At 41.6% G+C, this 22,156-nt stretch overlaps 1 protein-coding gene across 1 annotated transcript in view; it reads left to right on the forward strand.

Annotated features, from left to right (window-relative positions):
- The first annotated feature begins 647 nt into the window (after positions 1-647).
- The window catches only part of KLHL3 (kelch like family member 3), a 119,007-nt gene continuing 97,498 nt past the window's right edge, over positions 648-22,156 (forward strand). Inside the window, exons 1-2 of the mRNA XM_004384689.1 lie at positions 648-858; positions 16,983-17,102. Of these exons, the coding sequence (XP_004384746.1) occupies positions 803-858; positions 16,983-17,102 (176 nt within the window). The 5' untranslated portion in view covers positions 648-802. The remainder of the gene's footprint in view (positions 859-16,982; positions 17,103-22,156) is intronic.

Genomic DNA, 22,156 nt, shown 5'->3' on the forward strand with positions numbered 1-22,156 from the left:
ACATGTATACAGTATTCATTGCTATGGTTTTACTGCAGTAGTCTTTGGTCTCTTGTGGTCAAATAGGTTGTGTTTCAGTTTCACCTATTTCTGCCAACTCCCTTTTTCTAATTTCTCCCTGTCTGTGTTCTCAGTTCTATCAGGCTGTTTTCCCTAACTTCCCTCCATTTAGCAGACTCTCAAAGCTACTGTAGATTTTGGGAGGAGGAATTGGAACATGACCTGCGACCCTCGGGTGAATTCCCCCAGGTGGATAAACTCCACTGCAAGCCACAGAGGGGCCTCCTCATTCCAGCAATCTGGCCAGGTTGACAGTCTCATAGCCTATGGGGCAGGAGAGGGGGTGGGGGCCAATATTTCTCGGGCTAGTGAGGAACTTCATGCGTCTTTACTGCTTAGGCAGAGGAGGTGAGAGCCCCTGGAGCTGGTCAGCTGGCTGGTCTGGGGATGCCCAGGCAGATGCGGAGGTAGCTGGAAAAGTGGCACCGCACTTGATTAGCTGGAGCTGCCGCTGTTCCTAGGAGACCGAGGAGCGGCAAGCCTGCGGGGGAGGGGGAGCAAGTGGGTTGCTGCTTTTAGCAGCTGAAAGGGCTGCAGGGAGCTCTGGGTAAGACATTTTCTACTGCTGCTGCTTCTGCGGTAGAAGCTGCCGCGACTAAGTCAGAGGAAGGAGGATCGAGAGGGAGGAGGTTTCAATTGCAGCCATGCTGAATCACTGTTGCTGATCAGATCCTCCGCTGGTGCGCTGGGAAAACCGAGAGAAGCAGGGGAACTAGGGAACAGGACTAGGATCCCCGGGCGCATGCAGAGTTCAGCGGCTACCACCCCGGCTGGGCCGCGCACAATGGAGGGTGAAAGGTATGTGTGTATTAAGTGTGTGTTGTGTGTCAATGTGTGCTCGCGGTGCAGCCGCCAGCTTTTGTGTTTGCATTTGCTGGGCAGGGTTGGAACACCTGGCCACTGATGAATCCCAAGGGGCAGCAGAGTCAGAGCAGGGAAGCCCCTTTCCAAACCCACCCTTTCTAGAGCTTGACTCTCCAGAGAGCCGGCTTCCGCAAAGGCAAGAATCGGTTTGCTGGGTAGCGGAGCACCCTAAGAGAAGGGACTTCCTGGCTAGTGTTGGGGAATAGTTTCAGCACGGGCTGAATCACGGTTACCTTTCTCAAGCCGTTTCAAGGAGGCGTTTCCTTTTCCTGGCTCCTTTCGCAAGATGGTTTTTCTTTGGTGGGGGATGTTTTTGATGTCAGAGCAGGGCTGGCCTGGCACAGAGTGCTTGCATTTTCACAGTGAAGTGGTGAAATTTTCAGCAAGCAAGTCTGGCTGGTGTCTTTCCTAGAAGTGTGCCTGTGTACACGCACGTAATTAGGAAAGGGGGAGAAACCCATTCAGGAGACAGCAGACACTTGCTCTGAATTGAGTTTCATTTGTATTGATAAGTTTATGAATGGCAGTGCAAGGTGTATGTTTCCGAGGAACTCTTGTTCCTAGCAGGGGCTTCTTATGAAATAGGAATCAGCTGAAGGGATTTTAAGTATTTCTGAGTATCCAGGGTTTATTTCCCGGCAGGCACATGCATATAAATTTTCAAACTATTCTCTCAGAATCTGATCTTTTCATTGTGAAAAGGTGATCAGTGCAGGGCAGAGATGGATCGGTCCCTCTGTTTATGATGAGCTGAAACATCTCTTGAGTGCCAGCCTCTTCATTCTGTGGGTCTGCAGCTAGTAGGGAGCAAGGCTTTCCATTTTCCTTGAGGAGAGAAGACTGCAGGGAGGGGTCGGGCCACAGCGGTGCATCGGAGATGCCTGTTTGATGCAGACAATAACGGACTGGTTAAATGATAGCAAGTTCAACTAAGTCAGCACTGTCTGGAGAGTACCTCAATGAACACTTTCCTTTGCATGGGTTACCCCTGTCTCCTGCATCTCCTGGGAAAGAGTGAGGTCATTAAGCATCTCTAGACCTTATTAGAACTGGCGTGATTGTTGGGTGTCATCTTCTCCTCTGTCTGAAGAAGCTCCAGGGATCATGTTTGTTGATATGACTCCTACAGGAAGAGTCTGGGACTGCTCAGACTGAGTGTGCTGCTGGCACACCTCTCCCTGGTGCTCTTTGCAACAGGAGCTTAGTGCTGAACTCCTTGTGGCCTGCCAGGCAGCACATCATCTGAAGGCCTTTTTCCTACACCTGGGGCAGAGGTGGGCAGTGTCCTCACCTTCTCCTGTTGGTCGGGTAACTAGCAGAAGGGTAGGGGTGGTGTGATGGAGATTTGGAGGTTCCTGATCTTTTGAGGTCATCAGTTCTAATCTACCAGCTGCTCCTTGGAAACTGTATGGGGCAGTTCTACTCTGTTCTATAGGCTCACTATGAGTTGGAATCGACTCAACCGCAATGGGTTTGGTTTTTTGTTTTGGACCACCTATTTGTATTACTCATGGCTTATTGGGGCTGGAAGGTCCTTGTGGGACTGGCAGCAGCTGATCAGAGGTGATGTAAGTATTATTTTGCAAGCATTTTTTGGGCACAGCATTTCTGTGTTCAGAAATGTAATGCCATCCTACCCCCAAGGAGCTCTCTCATTCTTCAACACCCTGGTGCCTCTCAACTGGGATGGCTTTAGAACACCTGGTTGCATATGTTCTTTTGCTTTTCCTCTACTTCTGGTTAGCCCACAGGTGCTAAGTACATCTGCTGGAGGCAGAGACACGACAAGAAATTCAAACTGAGCAGTTTCCAATGTTCACCAGGTCACCCAGCTCACTGCCTTTTGTTCCCACTCCAAGATTGGCTTATAGTGCCAGGCATTCAAGTCTTCTGAAATCTGGCTCCTGTCTCCATTCCCACTGTTCACCCACACCCCCTCTCAGTTCTAGTAGGCTCTTGCCCAGTACAATACTACTTCCAGCCTCAGAGCCTTAGCTCCTAGAGTTCCTCTTGCCAGGAATGCCTTTCCCTTCCTCTAATCTAGAAGTTATCCATCTGTCAAGCATGTCATGAAATTCCACTTTAGCTTGGAAATCTCAGATTTTCTAGTCCTGGCTGATGTGCCTCCTATTTCAATACCTCTGGTTTGTATTTCATAGTTGGATGCTGAATAATAGGACCTCCATATCTTTCCGCGCTTTTGTTTCACATATCTTACAGGTCCCCCGAACTTGGAAGCAGGTCCTCAAGGGCAAAGACGATGCCTTGTACGTCTGAATATGCCTCATTGACCACTGTGGGGCTGCACATGTAGTAGGTGCTGGATAATTATCTGCTGATTAACTGATAACTTCTATGGACAGCTCTGATAATTAAAAAGAAAGCTGGTGAGAGAGAAGATTGAAAACTTTGGCAAACAGATTCATCCTTGAATATCAACCTTATTACCTCAGTATGGGTAATTGACCCCATGGAATGCTTTGAGGTAGGGGCAGAGCAGGGGGAAAGTAGTCTAGTTTTACAAGTTCCCTAGGAAACTCAGGGCCAGTGAAGCTGAATGACTGGCCTAGGATCACATGGCCAACCTCCAGAGACTGGAGGGATCCTGAATCTGGTGCTTGTTTCGTACTTAACCCACTAAGGCTTAATTGGGGCTGTTTTTAAGCATTACAAATCTTAAGTCAAGAGATTTCTAATGGGCAATTTTCTTTTTTTGCCATGAGGGTATGAAAAGAACTTCTACCGTGAAAGGCTGTTAGTTAAAAGCACAGTCTTTGGAGTAACACAGAACTAATAGCGAATCTACTTTATAAGCTGTATGACCTTGAGTGTGTCACCATTTTTCAGAACTAATTTTTCTCTTCTGGGTAAGGAGGGTAATAACTACCTATACTTCTTAGAGTTGTGAGGATTAAATGAGATAATATATGTAAAATGCCTGGTAAAGTTTTTCTGTCATGGAGTTGAACACTCAGTAAATGGTAGCTTCTGTTATCATTGGTGTCTGTCTATTGCCCTGTGATACCCTATGACCCACTGTTGAGATATTAACCAAGGCATATTTTAGGGTTTTCCTGAGTGTGTCACCCCAAGCAGATTATGAGGGACTATTCCCACGAGAAAATTAGGGAGAGGTTATCAGGCTATCATCCTGCTTCTTACCTAAACTATCTCCTCACAGTAAAATACCACAGAGGGCTGGGCATTTTTTCTTCTAGGTTTCACCAAAATCTACTTTACTCTTCTTTTTTTTTTATAGACACCCTGAGGCATGCTTTAGTGGTTTGGAACCATGAGCTGGATATCACCTTTGTTCAGGCCAAAATCTTAAGAAGAACTTGTGAATTTGCACTCACCCTATCTCCCCAGCTCTCTACTATACCTCCTGATGCTAAGTCTTCTACAGTTCCCTCTGTGGCAGAATCACTATGGCTTTATTAGCTGGCGGAAGGTGACTTTGTCTTCTGTTTTATAAAGGAAAAGAGTCTCTGACTGTCAGCTACTACAAGTATAAATTGTGTGTGTGTGTGTGTGTGTAGAGCAGGTAGACATTGAAAATGGCAGGTGCCCTTGCTATTGGAATAATATTTCAGTTCTTAAAATCAGCCTTGTGGATGGATTTAAATAAAACTTGCAGGATTTAAATAAAACTTGCAGGTCCAGCTTCTGGCAGGTCTGCAGAAGTTGCAAAGAAGCACAACTTTTGGAAGAAGCATTGTAAAAAGGGGAAGTTGGTTGTCCATTTTTCTTAAAATTGTGGGTTTTTTTTTTTTTTTTCATCAGAAGCATAGAGATGCCTCTACTTGAGAGTGGTAGCATGTGTACCACCTTAATGCCCAGCACTATGCCATAAATTTGTATGAGAAGTCCCCACAGGGAGCAAGTGGAAATGAATGACTTGTCCTTAATGAGGAGAGCCTGTTCCTGGACCTCAGGGAGCTTCTGAGCCTAAAGGAGCTTATCTTTTCACCCTTGATCCAAGAGTAGGTAGATTATATTTTTCAAAGACATGACCTAGAAAGTTGATGGTCTCCACATGCTGAGTTTTGCAATGCCAGGTAAAATGCTGGCAAGACCCAGGGAAGTGCAAGTGTTGAGCCACATAGACTTTCTCTATTCACACTGTAAAGTCCCTTAGTCCTCCCCCAACCCTCAGAAGTCACGGGTAGAAACTTTTGTAGAAATTTTTGGGCATCACTGCTGCCTGAAGCAGATGTGCATTTCAACCATGATAATTGAAACCAAATTTTCCATTTTGGAAATACTTTTTTTGCATAGTAAGGTTTCCAACTGCAAAAACAGTCAGTGAAAGAAACGTCTTAATTTCCCCACACCCAGATTTGGGTTTTGAGGATTTTGCTTGCTAAGTTTTAGATTATTCAGACAGATCCAGACAAGAACATTTTTGTATAAGTTCTCTAAAGCAAGTGCTTTATTTGATGAAATTTGCCACTAGAACTGACCTAATTTTTTTTTTCTTTCAATTTCTGGATGAATCCTAAAACTAGGCTAAACTGAACAGAGCATTAATAAACTATGTAAAAAAATAACTTGAACATACTTTATTCTTAGGTTTTTTTCATATTAAATAAGTTCAGTGTCTCTTAAATTAGAATTCTGTAACTTTTTATAATATATAAGGATTTTCAGTCTGTTTCAGCACAACTTCCCTGAACTTTTATTAACTTATGAATATCTATTATAGTCTATCAAAACCACACACATGGAAGAGCTCAGCTCTCTATAAGCTTGGCTTCCAAACTGCCACATAATGAGGGGCATATTTTCTTTTAGTCTTTCTCTTTCCTTGTCTAATTCTGTCTGAGCTCAAGCATTTCTCTTAGGTTTTTACATTTTTAGACAACCCGCTTAAGAGTTTTTTCCCCTGGGTTTTGAAGAAAGCAGTCTGTAAATTGGGCCCTTAGGAATGTGATTAGTAACATACCTATTCTTGAGCTTATTTATGAAGGAGCACATTATAGGGATGGCAGCAACTGCCAGCTGACTTTGATGAATTGTTATTGGCTTGTATGAAATCGGAAATTCCAAATTCAGTACAATTAATAGTATCGACTCCAATAACCACTGCAGTTTCCCATGACCAGTGGAATGAGGAAGGGCTATATCACGGACCCTAGAGCATTCATTCCACCCCCCACCCCCACCCCTTTGGCTTATTTGGCCACAAAGTGAAGAACCCTGAGCATGAGAGATAAGGATTGAGTGCCCCTTGGCCTGATGATCTGTAGACATTATCCTAAGTCAGTGGGCATTGTTATTAAGAGCATAGCTCGTGGAGTTAGATAGAGCTGAATTTGAGTGCCAGTTCTCCACTTACTAGCTATGTGGGACTTCTGGACAAATTTTATCTCAGTGCCTCAGGAGATGATAGCCCCTACCTCATGGGGTTGTTCCGAAGATAAAATGAGATAATAGAGGTAAAGTGCTTAATATGTGGTCAACTTTCAGTAAATGGCAACTGCTAATAACTGTTACTGATGAGTTTTAGTTTACTGATGCGTATCTTTGTCTCCCTGTGGGCTATTGCAGTGAGTCAACCTGATGCTGTGAACAAAAGTGATACCACTGAAAGACTATGAAAAGTATCTGGCTCTATGGCAGCCTGTGTGTAGATGGTGTCTATTGATGGCAGGATTGCACCATCAAGTCCTGAATCCTGTTGCCTGGACATCAAGTGCAAGGTCCTTCATTAAACTGGAAGTAGAAATCTAAATTTGGTCATATTGGCCTTGAACTTTAGGATTGAGATACGTACTAGATCTCTAGTTTTCCCAGAGCCCCACAGGTTCAGAAATCCTGTCTTAACTTGGAAGTGCTGCCCAACTTGGAAAAGCAGAGTCATGCTGATGAACTCATGAGAACCTAAAGCACAACAGTCAGAGTGCCAGTTTATTTATTTGCAGTGAAAACTATTAATGGCAAGATATTCTTGAGGGCCTGCTACCACTTTGTTTCTCCCTGAAAGAGATCCATGGGGTAGATCAAATTGATCAAAAGGCTGTATAGTGAGGTAGGGACTGAGTTATGGTCAAGCTCCACAACAGGGATGTGACCTGAGGCTGAGCCAAATGACTAGGTCTGATGATTAAATCATTTTCTTTCCTAGATATTGTGGGATGGTGTTATGGACTGAATTGTGACCCCCAAAAATGTGTGTCAACTTGGCTAGGCCATGATTCCCAGTACTGTGTGATTGTCTACCATTTTGTCATCTAATGTGATTTTCCTATGTATTATACCTCTATGATGTTATTGAGGCAGGATTAGAGGCAGTTATGTTAATGAGGCAGGACTCAATCTACAAGATTAGGTTGTGTTTTAAGTCAATCTCTTTTGAGATACAAAAGAGACAAGTGAGCAGAGAGACATGGAGGCCTCATACCAGCAAGAAACAAGAGCCAGGAGAATAGTGTGTCCTTTGGACCCGGGGTCCCTGCACTGAGAAGCTCCTTGACCGGGGAAGATTGAAGACAAGGACCTTCCCCTAGAGCCAACAGAGAGAGAAAGACTTCCCCTGCAGCTGGCACCCTGAATATGGACTTCTAGCCTCCTAGAATGTGAGAGAATAAATTTCTCTTTGTTAAAGCCATCCACTTGTGGTATTTCTGTTATAACAGCACTAGATGACTAAGACAGACGGGTTGAACCAAGGACTTTCTTTGTCTGATTCTTATTTTTCAATTATCCCTTTCTAAAGGATACTTTCTTTTTTGAGGGATTTTAATGCATTCAGCATAGTCTTACTCTGGGTCAAAGTTATTTGTCCTTCTTTAGGTGACTTTGCCTCTCTATACTCTGTCTCATCTGTAGCTTGAACGTAATGTGCTTGGGCCCCATGCGGTCCAGTATCTGTACGGGGTCAACTCTAAAGAAGTACAGTTCATGGCTGTCTGAATTTTATTTGCCTTTCATGAAGACTTTCAGAGGGGATGTAGTTTATAACCTTCAGGAACATTTCTCAGACTTCCCTTTCCTCTCCTCCTCATTCTCTTATACCCTGGTTTCTCTAGAGCTACTCATTTGTCAAATCCCCCCAAACACTTATGCACAGTCAGGCTGTACAGCTGTGCAGAGGCTTTTCTGTCTCCTGTCCTGCTGGCATCTTTTTTAGCGTCCCTTCATTTCCACTCATTGCCTGAATTTTCCTCAGCAATGGAAAGAGCCTAAGAACTGACACGGCAAGGAGGAACCCTTCTTCCTCTCCTTTCTCTTCTCTAGTTGATGTTGGTTATTTCTCCCTGCCATTCTCCTGATTCTGTATTACCAATGTGGGCAACTGGACTGGCTAAGGAAGATGATGGAGGAAGAGAATGGGAGAAGGAAGGGAAGTTGAGGGGGGGAAAAGCCATAATTATTTTAATCAGAGGAAGTGAGGAAAGACAGAATAGTCAGTAGTTATACTTCACTTTTTTATCTATCCATTTAGTTAATTTATTAGACACCTATTATGTGTCAGAGACTAAGAATACAGAAAGAAATAAGACACCATCCTGGACCTCATGGAGCTCACATTCTAGTGGGGGCAGTGATGTGCTGGAGCAAACACCCACCCACTTGCAAGAGCCAATTGTTAATTTTTCAGAATTTTGTGAGCTGCTTATTAAACACAGCCATTATTAAAAATTAAATTATATAAGCTTATAAATAAATGAATTCTATTTTAAAATGTAATAAATTCTCAAAAATCATCACTTCCTAATTATTTTACTATTATTTCTGCCTTTGAAGTTATGTCTATTGAATCTGTATGGTGGAAATACTATAAAATGGTATAATGTGGCTGCATACCGCTACCCAACTCCACATGTTTCTGTGATATCACATTGGTAGTTTGAAATTTGTCATGGTGGGAAATTGGCAAATGCTACAAATTAAGACTCCCTCCCCCAACCAATTGTTAAACATTTACAAGCACACACTGAGTAGTGGAGACAGATAAGTAAGAGGTAATTACTATAATACAGAGGAAAGCACAGAGTCCTGTGGGAACGCAGAAGAGGGAAATCTAATCTAGTGGATAGTGGAGAATGATAGGGAAGGCTTCTAGGAAGAGGCCTGAAGGGCAAGTAGAAACTAGCTAGACACATGGGAGAGTGGGTGGAGATAGACAGTGTTTTTTACACGGACAAAGCTGCATCAGGCATAAGAGCCTAGTGTATTTAGGCAATTGCAAGTATTTTAATACTATGGTAATGAGTAGTGTTTAAGGCAATAATTGGATTATGAAGTGCCAGGCTAAGTCTTTGTGACTTATTCTGAGTTTAGAGGGGAACCAGTGAGAGGCTTCAAGCAGAACGTGCCTCGATCACATTGACGTTCTATAAAGGTCACTCTGGATTCTGGAAAGAGGTTATTGTAGTAACCCAGGTAAGAGACCATGGTGGCCTGCACTGAGGTTGTGGTAGTAGTAACTGTGAGAAGGGAAAGGGTGAAGAGATATTAAAGGCCAGAACTGATAGGACTATATGTGAGCAAGAGTAAGAAGAAGATATCAAGGATGACATCTCAGTTTCTGGCTTGGAGAGGTGAGTGGATGGTTGCTTATGCCTCTGAGATAGAGAATACAGAAAGCAGAGTAAGCTTGAAGGAGGGTGGACAATATCAGTTTTGGATATGTTGAGTATGAGGTACCTGTACAAAATCTAGGAGGAGAAGTCATGTAAGACATTGGACATGTGGATCTAGAAGTTAAAAGATAGGGGAGGGCAGGAGAAAAGGCTTTGGAGGTGGTGTGACATGAGAACAGAGCCTAGTATTTAGAGCTTACACATTTTTATAATATTTACAATTCATATTTTATGTATATTATGATTACTTAACTCTGAAGGCCAACCTTACTTTCATTTTTTTTTTATTGTTGGGGTTGGGGGAAGTGGTTGGGACAGGCTCCCACTCTGTTTTAATATATGTCACCTGCAAGAACAAGTGAAGCATTTTCAGATCAGAGTTCATTGGTGATAGATAGTGAGGGTCTGCGATGGGCATAGCTTTATCCTGGGCAGGCTAAGTCATACAAAGAGTCCTCAGAGACATGGTCCTTTTCCTCCAGGAATGTCAAATCTAGTGTGAGGGGGGTCTGTAGTTAGATTTGTACTTTGAAAAAGTAATCAAACACAAGACAGTATTCTATGTGCCGATTGATTTATAGGTCAGAAATACCAGGGAAATTAAGGGAAGGAAGACATCACTTAGGACTGAAATATTCAGAGGGCTTCATAGAGGAGGTAAAGCTTAACTGGTCCTTGAAGAACAGGTATTTAGATTATGATACAGGGAGAGAAAGGGGGAATCTATTTGCAGTAGATGGTTCATCTTCTTGGTACATAATAGATACTCAGTAAAGTTTGAGTAAGTGAGAGATAAGACAAGCATTAGGTTCGATGCAGGTTAAGGAGGACCTTGAATAGTAGGCAAGCGTCATCTCTGTCCTCTAGGCTGGTGTTTTTTCAGCTTTTTAGCTATAGAGTCGTTTGAAAGGGAATCTTACATGGACACTCAACATGTAAAACAAGTGGAAGCAGAGGGCTCTGAATGAGCCTCTGGCTTATAACCCTCACGGCTCCTGAAGAGACTTCCATGAACATCTAGGGCTCTGTAGATAGTGAGGATCTAAAAGACAAGATCAAAGCAACCATTTAGAAGGATCAGTTTGGCAATGGTGTGCAGGAAGCACTTGGAGGGAGAGCATCTGGAATAGGGAACAGCAGGTAGGAGGCCACTATAATGGTTTAAACCAAACCAAAACAAAAACCCAAACCCATTGTCATCAAGTTGCTTCTAACTCATAGCGACCCTATAGGCCAGGGTAGAACTGCCCCATAGGGTTTCCAGGGAATGGCTGGTGGATTCAAACTGCCAACCTTTTGGTTAGCTGCTGAGCTCTTAACCACTGTGCCACTGGGGCTCTGTAATGGTCTAGGCCTGGGAAAAGAGAGGCAGAGATCCCAGGAAGGAAGGGCCATCTAGGAGAGCTATGTCTATCTTTCTTATGGCTATGAGTTTTGACTATCTCACATGTATGACTTCTTGAATGGAATCAGTGGCTATCTGTGAGAATATGAGGTACATCTGAGCTAACTTCCAATACTTTCTGTGGGCTGTTGAGGAGGTTGCTGACATTTTTACCTGCTAGGCTAGAGGAATCATTCACTGCAGTGGGTTCAACAGGGCTCCAGTAGTGGTTCATATGAGTGTGTTTAATAATAACAAGAGAGTATGTGAAATTAATAAAATGACTGAACCAGAAATCTGGTGGTTTGACGAAGTTGATTAGTTTGATGTGTTTTGATTCTGCTGTAGCTTATGTAGAAAATGGCTTAGATGGCCATTTCTGTATATTTCTTTAGGAAAGAGCAAGGATTCTGCCTGGCCCATAGTTTCTCACAACATCTATGGTTAGTGACTCATTTGAATCTTAAATATGGGTCACTTTGAATGTCACTGGAACTCTGGACACAGATGAAGGCTTCTTTGTTCAGCAGGTAGAGCTTCAGGCCTGGTGGGAGGGGCACAAGTAAATTGACATTGACTATGGGGAGAATTTGGTTGGCTGCACACCTCTTGTTAGATCATGAAACCCTGAAGGCTGACTCACCTCAGTTGGGCTGTGTGGGGATTCCTGAAACCCTGTGTGGTTTTAATAGGAGCTGAAGCTTAAAGGAGGGTGGAAGCTGGAGTCAGTCTTTGCTCTTGGAGCAATCAACCACTTTATGCTTAAAGGAAGACCATTTACTGATGAGTGCTTTCCAGCAGGAAGTATCTTAAGCGTGTGTATATGTGTATAAGTGTGTGTGCGTGTGTGATTTTTCACTCCTGGTAGGATGAAAAGACTGGCTTAGAACTTGGGCTTAGACAAGAGAGTAAGAATATACCGCCGTGTTGTATAGGTGGGAAGAAGAGAATTCATCAGCATTGGCTGGGATCAAGAACTGAGCATGCTGAGGACTGGGACTTGATAGCATAGGGGTGGGAGCATCTGGGTTAAAATCACTTCTGGAGTGAATGAAGGGAGAAAAGTTTAGGGGAGGGAATGGTGGGATGCTGCAACTCTGGGCCCAAGCATGTGATACTAGGCTGAGGCATATGTATGAGTGTGTGTGTGTTTGTATATATACGTGCATATATCTACAGACACGTACAGTATTGTTGGAGGATGTAGGCTGTGGTGGAAATAGCTTGGGCTTCAAGTCAAGGAGACCTGAGCTCAGATCCCATCTCTGCCATTTATTATCTATGTAACCTTGTACAGATTGTTAACTTCTCTGAGTCCTTGGACTCTCTTTCCTTAACATCCTGCTCCCTAGGTCAGTGGGCTGTCAAGAAGCTTGTACCTTTCAGAAACTAGGGATCCAGAATCCACTTCAGGCTTCCCGTATCTTCATGAAGGAGCAGAGCAGGGGAAGAAAGAGACCTTGGGTTCTTCCTTACGTCAAGCCTTGCCTCTGCATCAAGGGTGGAAAGTGCTCTGAATGAAGATGGGCAGGCTTTAGTGCAAATTGTATCTTGCTGAATTCTAATCCTTTGATAATAGACAATCTAGGTTTGCGATCTTTACGTAAACATAACATTGTATTAATAGGATGCATCATTACTGGACAGTGCAAAGAGTAACAGAACAGTGGAGAGCCAGCTTTCCTGTTCACTAGCCACGTGAGAGATTATTGTTAATGCTTCCCAAGTGAAATTATTTGGTCTACACTTGTTCCATATCTGTGAAGTGGAGCCAATAGTATCTGTCCAGTGGGCTTTTATGAGCTCTAATCTTACTAGTTCCCTGTCAGAAACCTTCAGTGGTTCCCTGATCCATACAAAATTATATTTTCTCATCCTGGCTTTTAAGACCCCCTACAATTTGAAAACATCAATTATAATAACTGATTTACACAGTGTTTTACAGTTTCTAGATTTATCCCAGGAATACAAGTATGGTGTAGTATTAGAAAATATACATAAATTTTATTAACTGCATTGACAGATCAAAGAAAAGAAGATATCTCATTAGATACAGAAAAACATTTGATAAAATTCAATGTAACTTTATGATAAAAACTCTTAATAAGTTTAATTACAGAAGGAGGTTTTCTTGATCTGATTAAAAAAACGTAAAAAATCCTACAACAAACATATTTAATGGAGAAACATTAGAAATATCTTCTTTAAAGTCAGGAATATGGCAAGAATATTCACTAGTATCCCCTCTTATCAACATTGTGCCACCATTCTAACCAGTGCAAAATTTCTTTCAAAAAAGAAATTAGAGACTTAAGAATTGGAAAGGAGGAAAAAAAACAACAAAAAAACAAATAAACCCTGGCATTATGTGCAGATAATATAATTGTCTACACAGAATACCTAATTGAATCTACAGACAAATATTAGAAATAATAGGGACTTTTGGTAGGGTGGCTGTATATGATCACTTTGCAAAAATCAATTGCATTTTAGAAAACAGAACAATCAGAAAATATAATTTAAAAAAGACACCACTGATATAAAATTTCAACAAAAATTTAAAGTATTTAGGAATAAATCTAAAATATATAGAAGGTCTAATACAGAAGAGTAAAAAAGTTTGAGTGACATTGAAGAAGACTTAAATAAATGGAGAGATACCCCATGTTCATAGATAGGAAGACATAATATCACCAAGATGTTAGTTCTATCCAAATTGATCTATAGATTCAATGCAGTTTCTGTTAAAATAGTCAGAATTTTTCACGAAACTTGACAAGCTGATACTAAAATTTATTTTTAAAGAGTATGAAAATAGAATCATCATGAAACTTCTGAAGAATAATAATAGGATTGGGAACTTGCCCTATCAGATATCATGCTTTATTATGAAGCTATAGAAATAATATGCTACTGGTACAGAGACAAACAAACTGACCGATGAAATAGGTTAGAGAGTCCAGAAATAGAAACTTTGAAACTTTGTTAGGTGACTAAGGTGGCATGAGGATGAGTGAGAAAAAAAGCATTCAATAAATGGAACTTACAGGAAAATAATTAGATCCCTACTTCTCATCATAATATAAAAGTCAATATCAGGTAAAATTAAGGGCTTAAATATTAAAAGCAAGAATGTTAAACTTTTGTTAGAAAATAGAAATGAACATCTTTCTGGCCTTGGAGTAGAAAAGGATACTAACTATAAATAAGAAATTATGTTTGTGGATTTCTTACATGAAGCTTTTAATCTTGGCTGTGTGCTTCATCTCCCTGGTTACATTTTCTGATTTGAGGTTTTCTTTACCCACTTAAACACACACTCCGATCATATGCCTTTGTGTATCTCTTGATTTTTATCTTCCTGTTCTCAGCTAACTTTCTTGCATCAAGAATCCAAACAGTCCCAAAGTTCAGATGTCCATGGCTTATATTCACATGCTATCATAGGCTGGGTTCTCTAGAGAAGCAAAACCAGTAAAGCATATAAGTATATATAGAGAGAGCTTTATATCAAGGAAACAGCTCATGTGATTGTACAGGCTGGAACATCCCAAGTCCGTGGATCAGGATAGAGGCTTCTCCTGATTTACGTAGCCTCAGGGGCTGGTGAACCCAAGATTGGCAGTTTGGAGAGCAGGGCTCTAGTTCACAGGCTGTGAAGGTTGACGAATCCCAAGATCGGCAGGCAAGACCACAAGACTTCTCCTGATTCACGTAGCTGCAGAGGCTGGTGAACCCAAGATCAGCATGTCAGAGAGCAGGGCTCTTGCTCACAGTCTGTGAAGATTGATGAATCCCAAGATGAGCAGCTAAGCTGTTGCTGAAGTCCCAAGAACTGGAGGTCAGACGAACAGGAGGCAGCTGCAGGATCCAGAGCAGGCAAAAGCCAGAACATCCACCTGTATTCAGATGCAGGCCACACGCCCAAGGAAACTCCCTTTCACAGCAGATCCCATCATGGGGGTGATCACATATAAACGCTGAGAATCATAGCCTAGCCAAGTTGACACAGTATCTTAACCATCACACATGCTGAACTGAAGGTAGGGCAGGAAGCCGAAGGAGGAGTTTGCATGGTCAGACAAGCTATGGGTCTGGCATGTTGGTTGTATTTTAATGTTCCAATAGTTATGAATCCCAGAGTGACATCTATGGACTCTCTGGAGCATTCTCTTAACCACAGAAGCCCCTTTCTCTAGCCATTTTGCAAGGCTAGATGGTAGAATGGCTAGAGGAAGCCACCTGGAAAAATCAAAGGGGACTCCCTCAGTGTTTTAGAGTTTCAATGAACTGTATGCCCCCAAATATACCGTATTTTTATGCAAATAACACACACCTTCTACATTTGTTTGCCTACTGTGCCCTCCCGCCACGAGGTATTTTCATAACCACTGCTATGCCAGTTTTTTTTTCAAGTTGCTGTAAAAGAATTACCATAGCAAGCTTAAAATACCTCGTGGTGGGGGAGGGTGCAGTTGGCAACAAACATGGAAGGCACACGTTATTTGTGTAAAAATATGGTATACAAGTGGAACAATAACAACAAACCTAACCCAGTTGCCATCGAATGAATTCCAACTCATGGTGACTCTATGTATTTCAGAGTAGAACTGTGCTTGCTAGGGTTTCAATGGATGTGATGTTTTGGAAGTAGGTTGCCAGGACTTTCTTCTGAGGTGCCTCTGGGTGGATTTGAACTGCCAACTTTTCAGTTAGTAGCCTAGTGCTTATCTGTTTGTACCACCCAGGGACTCCTATACAAGTGGATAATGTTCTATTTTCCTACCAGCAGAGGAAAACTTAGCCTGGCCTAATCAGAGGTAACTCAAATGTCCCACACTTGACCTTGGAGCTGCATAGTTTTGCCAGTTGGGGGAGAAAGTTCTTTCCTGAGTCTCTTTGCTTATCCTTTTGATCCCTCTCTCCCACCCCCAATGAAGTTGAGACATGTTGCTCTGGAGTAATTGGACAGCTAGCTGGAATCCCATAGGGATTTTAGTATTTTGTCTCTTGATTTCAGTACAGAGGGCTTTGAGATTATGGACAGCTCTTGCTAGTCAACACCTGGTCACTTAGCCCAAACAGATAGCCTTTCTTTCCATAACAATTACAATCCGTTGTCTTTCTAAGGGTTTATAGTTTTCCAAGACCTTTTACTCTTGTGCCACTGTTCTCCATTCCATAGGCAATGTGATCTTTCTAAAGCACAAAGTTTTTTTTACCTGTTTCCTGCCCTACTTCTCTGCTTAAAACCCTTTGATGGCTTCTCATTGTTTAAGAATGAAATCCAAACTCCTTAGCTTTTCTTATAAGATTGCCCCCTCTTCTAGCCTTTTCTCTCGGTACTCTCCTCTTGTGCTCTACTCTATACTTTTACTGAACTTCCAGTACTTTGTACACATTTTTCTCTTTTTCTCCTCCAGGTCTTTGTGCATCCTGTTTCTTCTGCCCGGAATACTCTCCATCTTCTTTTTTACCTGGCTAATTTCTGTTCTTCCTTCAGGTCTCAGCTTCTAGGAAATTTTCTCTCAACTTGCCGGCACTGTGATAGTTGCCCATCCTCTGTGCTTCTGTAGCTCCTATAGAATTATAACACTTAAGACATGATGTTTAAATGTTTGCTTGGCTTTCTCCTCCACTGAACTCTAAGTTTTGTGAGGTCAGGAACTGTGTCTTATTTACTGCTGCGTCTCCCTTAAATTTAAATACAGTGCCTGGCACATCTCAGACTCCGTTAAATGTTTATTGAAGGAAAAAACATCCCTGTGAAGTGAGTGATACAGGGCTTAGACCCCTTTCCCCGCATTTTAGGTATAGAGGAAAGGGCTTCCCACAAAGTCACACAAGTCGTTGGTGGAAGAGGCTGATCTGGAACCTGGCCTCCTCCAGAGAAATGTAATTTTCATTGGAACATCCTGTGGAAATGCCTGACCCAATGCATTTCCTTCCTTGATGAGTCTGTGGTGAGAACAGGCTGGCAGAGTTGCCCTTGCTGGGTGGGTGAATGCATGGACTTGTGGCAGTTGGATAAATGGATTTACCAACCTGTGATTCTCTCTTTCCCTCCATTCCCTTCCTGTTCACAGCATCAATCCAAGCTCTCAGCCCCTGGTGCAGGCTGGGGATGATGAGAAGAGCCAGAGGACCATCACTGTCAACCCTGCCCACATGGGGAAGGCGTTCAAGGTTATGAATGAACTGCGGAGGTACTTTTCCTATCTTGCCTGTGCCCTTTCCAAGGGAACTTGCAGGGTGAGCGTCATCAGAGACTGAGAACAGAAGTCAGAACACCACCATCTAGTGAGTTCTGTCTCTTCCTCACCCACTCTCAGACAGTCACTTGGTTGATCGAGACAGACCGGTTTTGCCGGTTATCTTTTTCTCTCCTTCTCTCTCTGTCTTTTCGTATTTGTTTAACACCTGTCATTTTAGTGCTTAATCACAGGGGAAAAATCCTTTATAGTTATAGCAGATCTGTTCATAAACTTGATTTCCCATTGAACCAGTTGCTTGAAGACCAATAATAGAATGATTGCAACACCTACACACAACTGCAGATGAAAGATTGTGAATGCCACATATTTTCTTTTGGCCTCCTTCTTTCATTCCTTCATCTGCACTTAGCTTGGCAAGACAGCCACATGAATGGAAGAATACCTAGCTGCTTAAATGATATTTAGCTCTAAAGAAAGAAATTAATTACAAATGTACTCATCCTCTCTGATCTAAATGGTGAGTGTGTGCAGGTCATTTGTAAGGCCAGTCTGCGTGTTTGATGAGCTTGTTGCAAGACAGGTTCAGGGACCTGTACATGTGTTCTTTCTACAAAGCCTGAGCACAGAATCTCTTCCTTACCAGAAAGCTCAGAAGCTTCCTTTGTCTATGCCATGATTTATTACTTATGTCATCTTGTTGCGAGCTGTGATTGTCTATCTCTTCCCTTCTCCTTTAGTTTGTGAGTGAGCTCCCTGAAGGCAGGGACTGCTTCTGAGTCATTTCTATCTCTAGCACCTGGCACTTCATGGGAGCTTCATTCATTCACTGAAGATGCCTGAAGGCACTGACCAGGCCCTGGGATGGGGTACAAAGTAAAAAATGTAAATAGGTCAATGAAAATGATCTTTCTACAGTGTGAATAGGTGTGATGAATGAGGAATGCACCATGTGTCTGACAAGTGGTAGGTGTATTATAAATATTTGTTACTTAAGGGGTGGTTCCTAAAGAGGGTGATGTTTGAGCTGAAGTTTGAAAGACAAGATGAAGAGTGGTGGGATGAGGGGGAGGCATTCCAGGCAGAGAAAATGGTTTGAGCAAAGGCACATATAGCTGAACAAGTGTTTGTTGAATGGGAGATTGTTCATTTCCTTGTTTCTCTTTTCTGCAAGGCCTAGTCTTTGGCATTAAAAATGAAGTTAAATTAAATTTGCCTTATGCCCCGCTGCTCAATTTTTATTAGGCCTCCCGCCAGATTTCTTGGAAGCTCCCCTGATAGCTGTCTTAGGCACTGGGCAGTGCCGATGTTCATGCCTATGGGCATGCTTCTTTTGTCACTAAAGAATTTGTTCATATTGTGTTCCCTAGACACTGTTGAGGCTTCTCATCTAGTTCACTTGAGTGTGGCTTATGTTCTTTGTTGGATTTAAGACTCCACATCTTGCTCTCAGGCCTTTTTATTTTGCCTAGTGTAGTCAACTTTGGAATCCTGGTGGCACAGTGGTTAAGAGCTCAGCTGCTAACCAAAAAGTCAGCAGTTCAAATCTTCCAGCTGCTCCTTGGAAACCCCTTGGGGCAGTTCTACTCTGTTTGATAGGGTTCCTATGAGTTGGAATCGACTCGATGGTAATGTATTTGGTTTGGTTTAGTTAACTTTAGGGACCAGTGAGAGGGAGAGCTCAGGGAATAGATATGCACACAGAATTCCTCCCACCCTCACTTTCCATTACTGCAATTTTTTAAAGTAACTTACAAAAAAAAAAAAAAAATCATCCTACAAAGTCCTTGTTGTTTCTGTTGCAAGTTACCAAGTTTTTGCATCTTTTCCCAAGAGCATTGACTTGGATTTGACCTCCTCCAACCGTCCTACTTCTCCTCTTTTGTATAAATGAGCCTTTACCAAAGTCTGTTCTGGGGAACACTAGTCCCTCAAGGTGCTCTCTGGGAAAAAAGGGCTCTGTGCCGAAATGAGTTTGAAAAATGCTGTATACATATTTAAAAAAAACCCAAACCATTGCCATCAAGTCTATTCCGACTCATAATGAACCTACAGGACAGAGTAGAACTGTCTCATATGGTTTCCAAGGCTATAAATCTTTACTAAAGCAGACTGCCACATCTTTCTCCTGTGGAGAGGCTGGTGGGTTCTAACTGCTAACCTTTTGATTAGCACCCAAGTGCTTAACCATATAGGCATATTACAAGCTCTGATAAGCCCTGTAATAAATAAGCTTGTTTAATTGAGTGTTTCCCACACTTATTTGACCGTAAGCAACCAGTTGCCATTGAATCGATTCTGACTAATAGTGTCTCCATGTGTGTCAGAATAGAACTGTGCTCCAAAGGGTTTTCAATGGCTGATTTTTCGGAAATAGATTGCCAGGACTTTCTTCTGAAGTGCCTCAGTGTGGACTCAAACTTCCAGTCTTTCAGATAAGGATAACCATTTGCACCACTCAGCAACTCCTATTTGACTATAGAACCTTTTATTTTGTTGTTGTTGTTTGTATATGCTGAGTAGTTTGTGAAACTTGTTTTGGGAATATACCAGGAATAATCCTTTGCTGAAATTTAAGTCAATAATCTTATTCTTCCTCTATTTGTTTAAATTGTGATAAATACACAATCTGTATATGTTTTGGCTGGGAAAATTTTAGTTCAGGTTTAGACATGGATGGTTAATTTTCCTTTTCTTTCTTTTTTTATTATGAAAGGAATGTATTTATTATAGAAAATTTAGAAAATATGTATGAGCAAAAAAGTCATTCTGTAGTTTTACTACATAGTGGTAACCATTGTTAACACTTTGGAGAATATTCTTCTTATCTTTAAAATATATATATCAACCTGATTTTTTCTCCTAATGCTATATCGTACAAGTTTTTCTGTCACTAACTGCTTTACAACATTTTTTAAGTAGATGCATGATATTCTATTTTTGGTTTATTTTTTCCAACAGTTCACTGTTGTTGAATATCTATGTTTTTCCAGTTTCTCACATAAATGACACCTATAGTGATTATCCTTGTAGCATTATACGTAATGATCACAAGCATGTGCTTGCGAAGCCACTGAAGCCAGACAGCCTGATTTCAAATCTTGGCTCCGCTGCTTATTAGCCTTGTGACTCTGGGCAAGTTTATTAATCTCCCTGGCGTCACTTTTGTCACCCATAAAATAAGGCTAAGATATTACCAGTATTGCTGGGTTGTTAAGAGGATTAGATGAGTAAAGTACTTAGAACAATGATAGCACGTATATTACTGTTGTTAAGTACTTGTGCACATCCATGATTATGATATTTCTATAGAATTAATTCCTAGAAGTTGAATTGCTGATTTCAACAGCAGCAAATTCAACAAGCATTTATTATGTATCCTCATCATCATAATAATACAACTCCTTAAGTATTGTTGGGAGGCCCTGGCACATAGTGAGCATTATGTAAATGTCAGCTATTACGATGATGATGTGCTAAGCACTGTGCTAGGTTACAAGAATATGGCAGTAAATAAGAGAATGAAAGCCTGCCCTCAAGGAAGCTCACATTCTAGTGGGGTTCAAAGGATTTATAAAATTCTAAGTGTTTTGATAAGTATTTAAGTGACTTATTTCTAAAAACTAGAGTGGAATAGCGAGGCAGGGAGAGAAAGGGGGACCTGAACAGACCCTGTTGATTTGGGTGAGTTTGATGGGAACTGGAGACAGGCTGGGACACATTTTGCTTTTATGGGGGCCTGGACTGAAGCATCTTGCCATCTATGGATTAAGCTAATGAAATGTTATGTGATATTCCAGGGACCTGGGGTTGCTTTGGCATTGTTTTTATACCACCCCTCCCCCCACCACACTCAATTTTAAACTATTTTAACTCAAGCACACATGTTCTTTGCAATTTATGAATCACACAATTCACGAGTTTCCTATTCTTTTTAATTCTAGCATAGAGAATGGGCTGCTGGCATGGTAACCGGCCAGCCTTCCTCCTCCTTGTGCACTTTACTTCTCTGCTCTGGTCAGACCGCAACCGATCCTGGGCAGCAGAGCCCTGATGGCTCTTTGGCTTCTGACTTACCAGCAGGCTGGCAAGTGGGGATATGGTCTCTTCTTAGAGTAGAACACCCTGACCAGGCCTGAAAAGGAGGGGACAGGCAGGATGGAGCAATCAGAGTATTTAGAATCCACAGACATTCTCGCCAGTCTTGTCTTGATTGTTTTAACCTCTCATTTCACCAATGCGAGCAGTTCTCCACCCTCATCTTTTTTTTTTTTTTTTGAATGGTCTGCAACTATGCCTTTATTACATCTTAACACATTACTTTCTGTATTTATTCATTTATTTTTGCAGCAACTTTATGGAGCTATAATTAACGTACCATACAGTTTGCCCATTTAAAGTTACAATTTTAAGGCTTTTAATGTATTCACAGAATTGTGCAACCATCATCACAATCTTTTCAGGACATTTTCATCACCCCCAAAAGAAATCTTATACCCTTTAGCAGTTACCCACCCATCCCAATATCCTCATTACCCCTTCTACCCGAGGTAACCACTAATCTACTTTCTGTCTGTATAGATTTACCTATTCTGGACATTTCATATAAATGGAATCATAAAATATGTGGTCTTTTGTGGCTGGCTTCTTTTATTTAGCATAATATTTTCAGGGTCCATCCATGTTGTAGTATGCATCAGTATTTCATTCCTATTTTGTTTTTGTTATGATAAAATATAAACAACAAAAAATCTGCCATTTTAACCATTTTCAAGTGTACAAGCCAGTGGCATTAATCACACTCGCAGTGTTGTGCAACTATAACCACTATTTGTTTCCAAAACTTTTTCATCTCCCCAAACAGAAATTCTGTACCCATTAAGTAACAACTCCCCATTCCTTCACTTCATTCCTTTATTTTTATTTTTTTTTATTGTACTTCAGGTGAAGGCTTACAGAACAAATAGTTTCTCATGAAACAGAAGTACACATGTTGTTTTATAACATTGGTTAACAACCCCACAACATATCAACCCTCTAACTTCTCA

This window comes from Trichechus manatus, unplaced genomic scaffold (genome assembly GCF_000243295.1).
Source record: "Trichechus manatus latirostris isolate Lorelei unplaced genomic scaffold, TriManLat1.0 scaffold00127, whole genome shotgun sequence".
Lineage (NCBI taxonomy): Eukaryota > Metazoa > Chordata > Mammalia > Sirenia > Trichechidae > Trichechus > Trichechus manatus.